Here is a 14,963-nt window from a genome sequence, read left to right as displayed (position 1 = left end):
ACAACAACAATAACAACAACAGCAGCAACAACAGCAACAGATTTATCAAGTTTTTTTTGTGCCACTGTGGAAACATGAATGTATTAAGAGAAAGTGTGTAAATCATGGATATTTAATGAAGGGTGGGTATGACAACAAACATGGCGCTGTTCCTTTAAACACCGGTCCTGCGCAGAGATCAAACCGCAGTGAACCCTGTCAATTGGAAACATCATTTCCCTCTATGTTATGGATGCATGCATTGTCAGCTGTTAGAGTTAGACAGCGCTGTCTGTCTTTAAATAACGTTACACGTTTTTGTTGTGTCTTAACCCACTCGGTCGTTAATGAAGTGGTAGCAATATGAGCATGTTTGCTTCTTTCTGACACAGTAAGGCTTTGTTTCTTCCAGAGGTTAGCTAGCTAGTTTTGCTTGGTAACGTCCGCTGTCAACAAGTAAACGGTTATGTAGCTAAAAGCCTTTAGATAAACTCACTTCTAGCGGTTAGCTAGTCGGTTGATTTTGTGGGAGACCAAGGAGAAGTTGGTTTTAATGTTTGACATTCGTCGTTTTATTTGCAGATACAATGTCAAACACCAAACTAACTTCACCCAGGTGTTAGTTAGCTAGCTAGCTGCTTATTTAGCTACGTGTGGTGTGTTAAAAATACGCTTAACGTTATCTTCCTAATGCTTGGTCCAAGGTCAAATGGGTAATCAATACATTGCATTTTGTTTTTCCTTAATTTGGTCGTGAATATAACGTTAATGCTCAAAAGAAAGTTCTACATGTTAAACCTTAGCTTGATTATAGCTAGGTTACGTCCGTGGTTTGATTCCCCCCATATTTCATTAGTTACGCTAGATAGTCATGTTTGACTGTGTTTTGTAGACACAGACCGGTAACGTTTGAAAAAACAAACAAAATGAGCTAATTTGTTTGCGGGAGGGAAAAAATAACGTTCCCAAATTTTATTGGAAAACTACTGAAAAAAAAAAATGAAATACTCTTTTCCAGCCCTCGAAGCATAAAAAATTAACGGGGAATTTTAAACGACAGAAAAAGGTCGCAAACTATTTTTTTAGACGGGTTTCGTTAGTCTTTAAAAGGGCCCCGCAAATTTTTTTGAAAAAGGGTTTATGGTTCTCCAAGCTGTAGATGGGGGGGCCAAAGCATTTTTTGTTTTCCCGTGAAGTTTTTTTGAAATGGTGGAAACTCCCCCCCCCCCGGGGCGTGCTGCGATATTGATTTTGGGCATAATGGGTTTTGGGAAACCCCCAAATTTAAACATGCCTGGGTTGCCGAGATTTTCAAGCAGCATTCTTGTGAGTAAGGGCTAAAATGGGTCCCACCCTCCCCAAAAAAAATTTATTTTGGGCCCGTCTGCGTTTTTTTTTTAAACATCCAAAAAGACAAAAAAAAAATCGGTGGGAGGAGCCTCACTTCCTTTGGGGTGTTGAGTGATGCAAACCCTTTTCCTCCCCTTTGTTCTATTTTCCCAAAACACGCAAGCTCCCCTTTTTGAAAAAATTGGTTTGGAGAAGGAAAGTTCTAGATTGGAAGTTTTGAAATCATCCTTTTTTATTTTTCCAAAAAAATTGCCATTCATTGCCAAACACTGTCTGCTGGAAAAAAAAAAGCAGAATAAAGGGGGGAGGGGGTGGAATTGGGGGGTTTAAGGTGTGCGCGATCCCCAACCCCTGTAGCAAGTTTTGGGTGTGCTACCACCCCAAAATTTGTCCCCAAAACAATATTGCCCGGAAACCGTAGTCTTAATCTGCTAGCTTTTTTAATCGTTTTTGGGAAAACGCAGGCCACGAAAAAAAGGAAATTTGGTTTTTTTTTTTGTTGGCTCAATTTTAAGTGCTAAACCGGGGGAAAATAGGATTCCATTTATACGTAGGCTAACTAGCGGCGGCGTGCTGGTGTTCATGGACCCAAAAAAATATAAATGACCAAAAAAAAAGGGGGGGCCCAAAACCCTTTTCCCGGGGAGGTAGGACCGTGAAAGCCCTTTTTCAACCCCGGTGGGGTTTCCCTTTTAAAAAAATTTTTCAGCAGTTTTAAAATCCCCAAAAATCAAAAAAATTTAAAAACAAATATTAGAAAAGTTGCCAAAAATTTTCAATTTTTGGGGGCCCCCCCAAAATGGGTTTTTTTTTTTTTAGGATGAAACCCCATTTTTTGATTGTTTTCACCGGGTGTGGTCCCTAGTTGGCCCCCGGCTCCCAAAAAAATAGGCCCAAAATTTTATTTTTTTAGTTTGTTGAAGATTAATTGTCAGAAAAAAAAATTCCCGTAACCCAATTTTTGGGCTTTTTTTTGTTAAATTTTTTGCCAAAAAAGTGGTTTCTGTTTTTTGATTTGCCAAATAGGCCCAAAACCATTTTTTTTAATTTTTAAGGGATGGGTAAAATTTTTAAAATCAAATGTTTGGGCAAAGGAGTGTCAATTTATCTTTAAATAGTTGGCTCAAAGAATGTTTGACGCCTTGCTGTGCCGCACAGATTTGTTTTTAATAGCTTGTTCTACAATTGTTGTGTGGGCTGACCTAGTCTATTTCCTTTGCGTTCCTTTTCTGGGGTTGCTCAGGTGCTGCAGGAGATTCTGCCAGATGCATTTATTTTCAGTTTACTTCTGCATTCTTTGTGTTGGAATTTTCATCATCTTGCTTTGTAAGCAACAAATACAGTCTCTTATGTACAGCAGTACGATCTAGACAGCCAAGCTCTCTTTTTAAATGTTTTTTTCCCCCTGATTTTGAACCTTGTGCTCACGTAGACACCTTATTTACCCAGTGAATGGAAACACACCTATTTACTTTGTATTTGTTGCCGCATTTGTAACTTTGGCCTTAAATTCCCGTGTTTGTGGATCCAACCATTATGCAACAGATGTTTCTGTGTTGGATCCTTGCAGAATGGAGAACTCAAAGACAGGTCCGTCATCGGAGCACCTGGGAGTGCCAGATATGGCGCGGCCCTCAGCACCCCCTGGTCAGCTGTCAGAGTCAGCCAGGCCCTCCAAACCCCGAGAGCAGCCGCCCAAGTCACCAAGGAGACGGCGTAAAGGGACGAGGTCACTGCGACGGGGGGGTGATCATGAACAGCTGCACTGGGAGGTTGAGCGGCGGAGGTTGCCTGGCCAACACGAGCATTTGGAGCCCTCTGGCTCAACAAGTGACACAGCGGAAAGCTCTCCTAAGAGGTTTGCACTGCAGGTTGTCAGCTGGTCTGCCGTGCCACTGCCACAACTCTGTTGCCTGGGACATGCGGTGATAACGTTTTGACTTGTCCTCCTCTTTTTACCTCCTCACAGGAGAGCCCACTTTCTACATGGACCGTATCCAGCCACTCACTTCGGACCCAAAGCCTGTATTCTTCCCAACCCAACTTCAGTCATGTAAGCATGAGGGTTGAATTTTGTGTGTACAAACTGGCAAATACTATTTACACTGAAAAACAGAACAGAACAGCGAAGCTTGTGTAACTGTCTGAGATAAGATAAAATGGGAATGCTGTGATTGGATGTTACATGATATGGGATTGCTAACAGAACAGACCACAGATGCTTGTTATCACCTGGTCTCATGAGTTTTTCCTTGGACTTGATCTGGGAACAGACAGACAAAATTGTCTGCACAATGCCTGCGGTCTGCCACGTTAAGGAGGAGAAAGAAAAATGGTAAAGAGGAGAAAAAGATTTTTTTTTTTTAAATATTATGATGTTTGGAATTTGGACTTTACTCCTACAGACGTAACATCAAAGTTTCATACAAGTTAATGAATGACTGCAGCTATAGATCTACCTTTTACTTCACTCAGAAGATGAGCGTAACATTATTTGAAACTTGTTCAATAAGCTGAATTAAAGTGGCAAGACAAAGTGATATTGTAACAGTCAACTCTTTGGTCTGTTTCGGTACCTGCCAGGTACCGATGGTGTTTGTTTACTCACTTAAGTGGGTTTGTTTCTGTGCCCCAGGCACATCCAGGACCCAGCCAGCCAGCGGCTCACCTGGAATAAACCACCTGTCAACGTGCTGGTCATCAGGAAAATCCGAGATGAGAGCCTCATCGAGCCTTTCAAAGAGATCTGCAGGTTTCTAGTGGAGGTACAGGGTAAATGGGATTAACAAAACAAAACAAAAACAACAAAACTGTATGAACTGAACCAAAAAATAATATTAAGTAAAATAAATAAATAAATGTAACACTTGTATTCTTTTTTTTCTTTATACATTTTTTGGGGGCATTTTAGGCTTTTAATGACGGAACAGCTAAAGAAGTGAAAGGGGTGAGAGAGGGAGGTATGACATGCAGCAAGGGCCGCAGGTTGGAGTTGAACCCTGGGCCGCTGCTTTGAGGAGTTAAACTTTATGTACGGGCGCCCGCTCCACCAACTGAGCTATCCAGGCACCTGTAACACTTGTTTTCTATGTAACAAAATAACCTACTGTTGAAAAACAAACACAACTAAACTGTCTTCAGACACTAAACTCATTCTTCAAAGAAAATTGTTTTAAAATGTTCTCAATCCCAAAATAAGCAAACAGACGGTGGCGGGTTGGGGTTTCAGGGTATCTGGATGTCTTGAAAAGTCTGAAAAATCCTTGAATCCAGTTTTCTGCAAAAAGGAATTATAAATTCTTAAATTTATTTTACAAAAGTCTTTTAATATTTAGAGAAAAATCTCAGTCAGATCATATTTGTCCAGGGAAGAGAAATATCCCTGTGGGATTGTTGCAACAGTAGGCTGTCTATTCCTTTTTGTAGAGTTTGTTTGCGCTGATCAGAATCCTATCGCACACTGTCACTACATCCAGCTACAGCAGCTATAGGAAGCTCATTGTCTTATAATGGGGAAGCGTAATTTTTAGCATTAATAATAATAATAATAATACATTTTATTTAAAGGCGCCTTTCTTGCCACTCAAGGACACCGTACAGGGTATTCATACATTGAAAACAGCACCCACAAAAAAACTATAAAACAAAAACAACAGAGGAGAGAGTTGCAGTATTCTTGAATGCTCATGCATCCATCCATGTTTTGCTGCTTAATCCAGTTCTAAATTATGTTAATTGGACTCATAATATCATTAGCAATTATTGTTATATACTGCTGATAAGTACGGAAAAATGTGGTAAGAATACATGATTCTAGGCCATATTGTCCCTCATGGTTTTCCATCATACTTTGCCTAGAGAGAGAGATTCTGTGCATGCGTTGCCCATGCTGGGGGAAAGGGAGAACTGCAGGAAGACGTCTCACTTTGCAGTGCAAAACAAGCCTTCCTTTGTAACAAGACTGTCAAAGAATCCCAGCAAACCCATGTATTTACATTCCATACAAACAGTGACATATTCAACCCCACATGTTTGGCGTATGCTCAACTTCAAGAGTACTTTTAAGAGATGTCTGTCTGTTTTGGCTGCTGGCACTTAAGCATGTCTTTGTGTATCAGGAGAAGCAGATGATGGTGTACGTGGAACGCCGGGTTGCTGATGATGCTACGCTGTCAAAGGACGAGGCATTTGGCTCCATCCGCAATCAGCTCTGCACTTTCAGAGAGGGTGAGACTCAACAATAGAAATTTAAAAAATAGAATTTCAGCTGTAAAATGCTATAACTAAAGGTACTCATTCTAACAACTTTATGTAAGTGGTATTTAGATTTTGTGGTGTTTCCAAGTATAGAATCTTATGTTGCTAATTTACCAGTAACAAAAGTTGTCAAGATGAATCTAGTACTACGAGTACAGTATTTAACGTAAATGTTCATTTCTACCTGCGGCCAAAGATTAGTTTAGATCGCATTAATACTTTAGAAAACATTTGGTAACACTTTACTGGAAGGTATCTACATAAGAGTGACATGACACTGTCATGACACGTGAACCCTAACTTTTTCTTACATTCTTGAATAAAAATACATTATCATATTTGTAGAATGATGTCAAAACGAAAACAATATATTGAGTTTATTTGTGCATTTGTCTGCCTGCAGGTTATGATGATATCTCTGACTGCATAGACCTGATCATCTGTCTGGGCGGAGATGGGACTCTTCTCTACGCCTCCTCTCTCTTCCAAGTAATCACACTTTTATTGGATGATCACTTCAGACAAGCTGAACTCACCCTAACCCTTAAACATTGTATACTACACATACAGTAAATAATTTTAAAATGTGAGCGGCACTTGTTTTGTTTTTTTAGCTCCATCAAGGCTGAATCGTTGGTAGCAGCGCAGATTCAAATCCAACAAGCACCCCTTTGCTGTGTGTCTTTCTCTCTCTCTTGCCTTCCTGGTTTATCTGTACTACCTTTTATAAAAATGCATAAATAGCCTCAACAAATATTTTAAAAAGATAAACTATGCTACATATGTTTCAGTATTTATTCCCTTTAAATCAAATCAAAGAAAACTTATTTCTTATATCTTGTCTTTTGGGACTTGGCACTGTCAAATCTAAAATCGCAGTGTAAAAAAAGATTTTTCAAGACAGGAATTTCTGTAAAACTAATTTTAAAAAAATTGGCTTTTTAAAGTTGCCACCAAGCAGCGTCCTGCGGTGTTGAATAATGAAGCCAGCGCAGGAGTGCTCAAAACTGCAGTTCATCAAGTGGCTACTTGAGACTGGCAACAAACTGTACGCTTCATTCAGCCCACCTTGGCTCCATCTAGTCTGTGATTCTAAAATTAGAGGCTCCTATTTAAGTATCCTAAATCTCAGGTTTACTGTACAATTGCTCTTAATAAGCAGTTTCGTGAATATACTGTATTTCTTTAAGATATACCAATTTTTAACACATTAAAAAAAAATGATACCAGTAAAATCTGTTAATTAGTATTGTAGTTTAGTAAACAGATGAGATGATTGTGCTGTTCTGAGAAGGGTGAGAGTTAGACAGATTGCAGATGTGCAGACTGTTTTTCTTTTCTGTAGGGCAGCGTCCCTCCGGTTATGGCGTTTCACCTCGGCTCTCTGGGTTTCTTGACGCCTTTCAAATTTGAGTCATACAAGACCGAAGTGGCCAAAGTGTTTGAAGGTAGAGAGGAGCTTTTCATGAAATAGTGGTCTAATGTACAGTATGTGAATGTAATAACTAATTCTCTCCTGAAGGGTCAAACTTGGAAATAAGTCATGTTCACGTCTTGACACAATGAGTAAAATAAGTAGAATATGTGTATGTGAATGCCACCGGGGTGCTTATGTTTGCACGTATGACTGTATGTGGTTTTCAGGCAATGCAGCCATCACTCTGCGCAGTCGTCTTAAGGTGAAGGTGGTGAAGGACATGCTTCAGAGAACAGGCCGGGAGTCGTACAGCAGAGAGCCACAGCAGCTGCAGCAGGAACACAACGGACTCCTTCCTCACGGACACACCAACAGCGAGGCTGGCAAGGTCACCCTGCAGCTACAGGTGAGAACACAGAGGCACAAGAATACTTGTTGAGAGGAGAGAGACTAAATGCCTAAAAACAATACACAAAGCAGGGTAAAGATGCAGATTGCAGCCCCTTTTCACAGCAGGAAGTTTTTCAGAGGCCCAGGAACCATTTCAGGATCCTACCTGTATTTTAACCAGAGGACTCAATACAGTATCTGCCATAAATTCAGGTGCTAAAAGAGTCCCTGCTCCAAAGCCCAGAAACTATTGCGGTGGAGTTTGGAGTCTGATTGGTCAAACACCAAACCCTTGGTTGCTACAACTTGTGTACAGCTTTATTCACACCATAAGGAAGTACTGGGTGAGACTAGAGTCAATATTAGAATGACAGTCAGGCATTTCTGCTGTAGTTTATTGACCTTACCTCACCATATTGACTTTACCTAGTGGGGGCATTGCAGAATATTTCACAGAATCTGTAATACATTTTCCATTACTATTATTATTATTATTATTATTATTATTATTATTATTACTATTAACATTGTTTTGTGATGTAGCTCTTTGTAACCTCTATCTAGTTGGTTTAACAACCAGACAATAACTACATAGAGCTGATACATTCTTTGTCAAGATATGATTGAATAATGTTCCAGGGACCTTGACTGCCGTCTGGCCTATAGAACTCTTGAAGAGTTAATGCAGCCTGTTACATAGATAACAAGTCCATAAAGTCCTTGCGCCAATTCTCAGTGTGTTGTGTCAATGTTTATTTGATGAGCATGCAACACCTAGAATGGCAGCCTCGGCCAGTGTATGAATGTGTGTGTAAATGGTGCCTGTACTATGTAACGCACTTTGAGTAGTTAAGACTAGAAAAGTGCTATATAAATGTAGTTATTTACATTCTTTGACTGGTCTAAAAAGAAAGTAAGATGAAGAGAGAGTATGTATGTGAACGAGCTCAGAGTAAAGCAAGTGAGAGACAAACAAACGTTAACTTGCCCCTCTGCGTGTCTCCGAGCTTGGTCATTCATTCCATTCATTCGTGATACGCGGAAACCTCAGAGTCACACAACTGTAAATGCATAAACAGGATAAGTCTTTGTTGTGTGAAAATTGCCTCTCAAAGGTTTTCTTTTTTTCTTTCTTTTTTTTTTAAATCACTTGTTGGACTAATGTGATTAATATTTATGGTGCTTCAGATGAAGTGGAAATGCAAACAAGGATGTTTAAAGGGACTTTAGTTTAGTTGAGTTCCTCTGATTCAAAGTTCTTGCTCAAAGGGTTTGTGTGATTGTATTGGGTCCTACTCATTAATTACTGTTCACACTACGCAAATCATGCTGTAAGCCCATAAAGATGGAGTGTGTGTCTGTCTTTGTGTCTGTCTGTGTCTGTCTGTCTCTCTGTCTGTCTGTCTGTCTGTCTTTTCATCCTGGGTGTGTCTGTCTGCGTACGTGTGTACAAGCTCAGTGAGAGAGCCGGGTTGCCATGGCAACAGTCATAATAAATCTGCTGGGTGCAGATATGTAAGAGAAACAGTAGGATGTGTATGAAGTTCTGTTGAGCCAGTTGCCATAGAGACCACGGCGTCAGTAACGCAGTCAACCCCTAATGGATATTTAATGAGCTCTGACGGTCTCGGTCTGACACACAATGTATATAAACAACATGCCTCACTGCTGCAGACACACACACACACACACACACACACACACACACACACACACACACACACACACACACATTCTGCCGCAGTTTGTCATTTTAAGTGCAGCTCTCCCTCTTTCCCGTCTCATCGATAAAAGACAGTGGCAGATCGTTCTGGTCTCTGAACTTAAGTTTGACCTCCCATTACGTCACTGCTGCTGCATCCAGCAGGATGTTTGCTCTGCACTAAGCTCTGATGTCAGTACATCAGCCAAACATCACTGCTCAGCGCTGCAGTACTCTGAAGTGTGGAACATGATTTGTATGCTGCTTGTCTGCACACTGGCAGTTTCTGTCTGCTTGTAACTTCCTGCTCCTGCGTTTGTTTCATTAGTACTGTCTCTAAAAAGACTATTACATTGAAGGCAGTCCCATTGTATAGAGCTTTTTCACATTATATAGTAAAGGCAGTTTGGTTATTTTGCCTTATCATCTTTGCCAGAGAGTGTGTATTGAAAGTTGTTTGTTAGCTGCTTGTCTCTGGATGTCAGAGTTTTTGTTGTGGATAGAGACACCATGTGGCCATTATTGAAGCACTTTACATTTGACACAATCTTTACCAACCTTTTAGTTAAGTTCCATCCCATTCCTACATGAACAGATTTTTCTCCATTTATTTTTGTCAACACTCCTTTTCTACACTTTGCATTCAATCTTCGGCATATTTGGCTAAAACATTTTTCATTTTTTTAATGTCCCATTTTCCTGTTATTGCTCGCCAAATTCACAAATTGCTTGCCAAATTCACAAATAAATTGCTATATTGCACAAACGTATCAAAACATGTATGGCATTGGGCCTATAGATGGCACTAGGCACAGGATTAATTTAAATGGTCATGAGTCTGATTTTGCAAAGTCTTAATATTCCCAAAGAGGATTCAGGTTTTCTGCAAAATCAACATGGTCATATGTTTATGTATGTGTCACCATTTTGGTACCGATTCAGAGTCAAATTGAAAGATTGTGCAGTGTCTGAGTTCCTTCTAATATTAACTCTGGTCTGTGTGTGTTTTCAGGTGTTGAATGAGGTGGTGGTGGACCGAGGCCCATCCTCCTACCTGTCCAATGTGGACTTGTACCTTGATGGACGGCTCATCACCTCAGTGCAGGGAGACGGTAAGAGCAGTCATACTCTCCGTTCTGTCATGTAATGTCATGCTATTGTCTTAACCATAGACTGTTAATATTAATGGACAGCACATGTGTGACGTCACCCATTGGTTTGTGGAGATCTGCTATGAGTTGTTGAGTTTGTCGTTAGGGGCACAGCCATCCTGGAGGATTTTAGACGTGAGGGAGGAGCCACGTTACGTTAATCACTTTCACTGGCTATCACATCATAGCCACGCCCTAAAACATCCCCTACTTTATAGCCGATTTTAAAATCAACAAGACTATAATTTAAAAAATGAAAATAATTTTGTATTGTAGAAGACTTAAAACTTGCAATTGAAACCATAAACTCATTATGGAAATGTTTACTGAGGTAATAAATCAACTGAGAAGTGGGTCACCTTCTCATGGACTTCTACAGAAACCAACCACCTTTTGCAACTGCAGATCTCGCCCCCTGCTGGACTTGAGGTAGAAGGCAGGTTTAAGGCACGAACGCATTTGCAAGACTTCGTCGAAACCGGATGCTTTGTCCATTAATATGAACTGTCTATGTTCTTAACACGTACATATGGGTAATTAGTACTGTAAATGTGCTAAATCCCCCCCCCCCCGTCCCCTGTCCCCCAGGTGTGATTGTGTCCACACCTACAGGCAGCACAGCATATGCAGCCGCAGCAGGAGCCTCCATGATCCATCCCAATGTACCCGCCATCATGGTCACGCCCATCTGCCCACACTCGCTCTCCTTCAGGCCCATCGTGGTCCCTGCTGGGGTGGAGCTCATGGTAAAGAAAGAATGGGAAGGAGGCTGGACTGTGCTTGGTGCAAATGTACTTTTTACAAATAGGTGACAAATAAAGGGAAAAACCAACTAAGTGTCTTAGCAGGGCGTTGATGGTGCTGTTGGACAGTTTACCAGTAAACTAATTGAAATCCTTAAAAACACTCCTGGTTATTATTATTTGCCTCCCTGTCTTTTATGTCATAATTGTGGTATGACGTTTCTATCAATCCCTGCGGTTGTTTGACTGCTGCACAGTACCTTTGCTCTCTCACTGATGATGTCATACTGTACCTGGACTAAGGACTTTTTTTTCAGTTTATCAACACATTTCCATACTAAGGAATACCTTTTATATATTTACCTAGACACTTTTTAGCCATGCTAGCAACATGGCTCCATGGATGGTCTCTCTGGTTGGTGTGTCAGCCGGTCAGTTTGTATAACTCATAACTGTAGCTTGGAAACTCACTGCCTGTCCTCTTTTCCCCTAAATCAGATCACCTTGTCCCCTGATGCCAGGAACACTGCCTGGGTCTCCTTTGATGGCAGGAAAAGACAGGAGATCCAGCATGGGGACTGGTAAAGTTGTTTTTAACATTATCAGTTGCCGTTTTATCAAACAGATTTATTTTTCCGTTTTAGGATTAATTTGCATTTGCCTTTTCTCTCCCAACAGCATCAAGATTACGACATCTTGCTACCCGGTTCCCTCTATCTGTTGCCATGACCTGGTGTATGACTGGTTTGAAAGCCTGGCTCAGTGTCTGCACTGGAACGTACGCAAGAGGCAAGAGCGACTGGCGGACATCTCGGACTCGTCAGACACCGAAAACTGAATCAGCGGTCGCTTTTGGTGGTGTTTCTTTTTCAAATTACTGTTAAATTAGTCCTTTGAACAGCATGTTTAATGAGCATATTGTGTATAAAGTATTGTATGCATTTGAAAAAGTATCTCATTACATTCCAGTACAAACAGTCATTTAGGAATATGGGTAAGAAACACTAATAGATAAGAAAAAGGACTGTAAATGTAATATTTGTACATACAGGATTGAAGGATAAATGTATATAATGTCATATGTATGTGATATTTATATAAAGTGGAGCTTAAAAAGACTTACAACTAAGTTTCTATTACGGAGTCAGCCAAAGACTACTGCTTGTAATTGTTCTGTACAAAACACATACTGCATTGTGCAATCCAAACAGTAACTCTTATGTACAAGTTAAATTCTACAAGTCAGATTGCACGTTGTCGAACAAAACAAAATGGAATGAGTTGGAGAAACTTACAGTCACGTTGCTTTCATATGCTGTCAATGTGAAAAAGTAGAAAAATAAAGATACAGACACTAACTTCTTTTCATCAATCTGATCTTTGTTTGAAGCCAAACTTTCTGTGTCATCAGCTACAAAAAAAAAATCATATTGTACAATATGAAAATAAAATGAGGTACTGACTTTTCAAAATATAATCTGCAGGAATGGAGGGCCGGACTAATTCCTTACTTAGGGAAAAAGTTGTTTCGTATCCTGGAATTACTTAAAAACAAATTGTGATATTACTCTTACTTTATTTTACTTTTAATGTTTCTGGAACTGTGGACATCCTGGGGCCTGTTGCACGAAAGTGGAATAAAGATATCCAGGTTAAGTGAAAAAGCGCAGCTTGACTTAGTGTGATCTGCTCATCGCGGCTTAATCGGCTGCACGTTTGCCGAGCCAGGATGAACAGGTGGAGCTATGTCAAGCCAGGTGTAGATAGCTGGGATAAGTGCACGTTCACGGCTTTCTTAAATAGACCACGATATCGAGCACAGATTTACTGATGCAGAGATGGAGAAGACGCATGCGCCACATGTTTCACCCAATAAGCAGCAGCTTCTGATGGAAAGTAACGAGGAGGTGAAGAATATAATATGCAGAGAGGGAAATACGGCTGTTGTCAAATGGAGAGAAAAAGCCCGACATAGCGGACCCGACTGAATGTGTGGGGTGTAAACATATAGCATTTGCCTTAAAAGTGAGCAGAGGGATAATGTTCCTCAGGAAATGGACCCTAAGGACTCTAGGCTTAATTTCAAACCTTTATTCACAACGCGAGAACATGTTTTACAACGATATGCACAAATCTCTATAAGCTATATCTAATTCTTTGTACAATTAATGTTCATACAGAACAATCAGAAAGGGACAACAACTAGAAAAAGTAGTAAGTGACTTCAATACACGCTGTGAGCATATGTAAAACAATATTCATGTTTTTTTAATCTTCTGACAAGTGAACGCACCAAAATAAAAAGATTAAGAAGCATTGTGGTTTTCCCGGTGTGATGAATGATGATTACACTACATACGTACTGTAGGCTATATAGGCACGTTATTGGTCCAGGGATGGGAGACTAATTGAGAAGGTGATGAAACCAATGTAAGCTATTATAAAAAACATTAGGCCTACTTATTAAGGAGTAACACAAACTACCCTCCATTAGAGAAGGGCAAGCAACAAGAAAATTAAATCATGAATGTATTGGTCTCTGACCAGTCTGCAATTAATATCATCTGGGAATATCGCTACATTAATATCATCAAACTTAATCTCCGGAGCGGGTCCTGTATAAACCTAAGCTGAGACCACGGACGCTGCGCTGCTCATCTCTAGCTACTTTTACAGAGAGAGTGGACACTGACGCGATGACGCACAGGTCTGCCACCGGGCAGCGGCCACAGGGCCGCAGCCACCGGGCACCGGCCACCGGCCACCGGCCACCGGGCAGCAGCCACCGGCCACCGGCCACCGGGCAGCAGCCACCGGGCACCGGGCCGCAGCCACCGGGCAGCGGCCGCACGCCAGGCAGCCTCGACACCGGGAAAAGTCCCACCCCGCATCAGGGTGCCAGTGCAACCATTTCTAACATCTAAACAGCTGTAGTAGGGTTTAAATCCAACTCGCGACAACAATAGTGACAAGTAGGCTAATGCATGTTAATAAAAATAAAGCAGAACACATGCAGAAGACAACGGAATAACTGTTAAACACGTTTATTTCGGATCAGACGGCAGCTGATTTGACACATGAGACTCCAGGATTAATCTTAGCCTGGCTGTTAGCCTGCTCTGGACCAGGCTAGCCGCAAACAATAAATCTCCATGGTAACTTGGCTGGGTTTAATTCAATCTGGTTTCGTGCAACTGAGTCCAAGCTAAACTCATCCAAGATAACTTTTATATCCCGGCTTAATCCCTTATCCTGGTTTCGTGCAACAGGCCCCAGTACTTTTTTAGGCTTTTGATCGACACACCATACTTCAACTTATTTTAAGCTTTTTTCGACATACTTAGCTATGATGTTTTTTTTTACACACTTTACTATGACTTTATTATGACTTTTTATGACTTATTTGTGATATTCTATACCATGACTTTAATGATGTTTTCAACATACAATACTGTGACTTTTTGTCTTCCGTAATGTAAACAATAAATTAATGCCAACACCGGTATCAAATGAGCGTCAACAATTTTCAATGTACTAGGACTTTTTTATGCTTTTTTCAACATTCTATACTAGGACTTTATTAGGTCTTTTTTCGACATACAGTGCCATGACTCTTTTTCTAACATACTATACTAGGACATTTTTAGGGCTTTTTTCAACATATTATACTACAAAGATTTTTTGACACACTATGCTAAGAGTTTTTTGACATGCATAATACTGACTTTTAAAAAAAACTTTTTTAATGTACCGACTTTTTCAATATACTGTACTACGACTTTCTTTAAACTTTTTTTGACATACTATACTATGACAACTCTATGTAGAATTCTATTCTACATACTATTTATGACTTTGATGACATACTATACTATAACTTAGACTATAACAGTCAAAATTTCCTAGTAGAGTTATTTATTAATACTTCTAATAGAAATCTTTGAAGAAATTACAATTCATTATATATTAACGGT

The 14,963-nt window shown here is 40.3% G+C and overlaps 1 protein-coding gene and 1 long non-coding RNA gene across 3 annotated transcripts in view; both read left to right on the top strand.

Moving 5' to 3' along the window:
* The window catches only part of LOC116698725 (uncharacterized), a 350,926-nt gene that overhangs the window by 333,716 nt on the left and 2,247 nt on the right, over window positions 1-14,963 (top strand). The window lies entirely within an intron of this gene.
* nadkb (NAD kinase b) lies at window positions 127-12,347 on the top strand. Of its 2 annotated transcripts, XM_032530818.1 has the most exons (12): window positions 127-370; window positions 2,900-3,187; window positions 3,299-3,382; window positions 3,965-4,094; window positions 5,448-5,556; window positions 5,990-6,075; window positions 6,932-7,034; window positions 7,231-7,409; window positions 10,108-10,207; window positions 10,835-10,992; window positions 11,488-11,570; window positions 11,668-12,347. In XM_032530818.1, exons 2-12 carry the CDS (start codon window positions 2,901-2,903, stop codon window positions 11,825-11,827), a joined length of 1,479 nt encoding a protein of 492 aa, XP_032386709.1. In that variant the 5' UTR covers window positions 127-370; window position 2,900; the 3' UTR covers window positions 11,828-12,347. The 2 variants fall into 2 exon arrangements, with proteins under 2 accessions (XP_032386709.1, XP_032386710.1); XM_032530819.1 differs by lacking the exons at window positions 127-370; window positions 2,900-3,187; window positions 3,299-3,382 and adding an exon at window positions 3,462-3,664.

This window comes from Etheostoma spectabile, chromosome 12, assembly GCF_008692095.1.
Source record: "Etheostoma spectabile isolate EspeVRDwgs_2016 chromosome 12, UIUC_Espe_1.0, whole genome shotgun sequence".
NCBI lineage: Eukaryota > Metazoa > Chordata > Actinopteri > Perciformes > Percidae > Etheostoma > Etheostoma spectabile.
The sequence above is the reverse complement of the archived record's forward strand: the minus strand, read 5'-3'. Positions and strand labels throughout refer to the sequence as shown.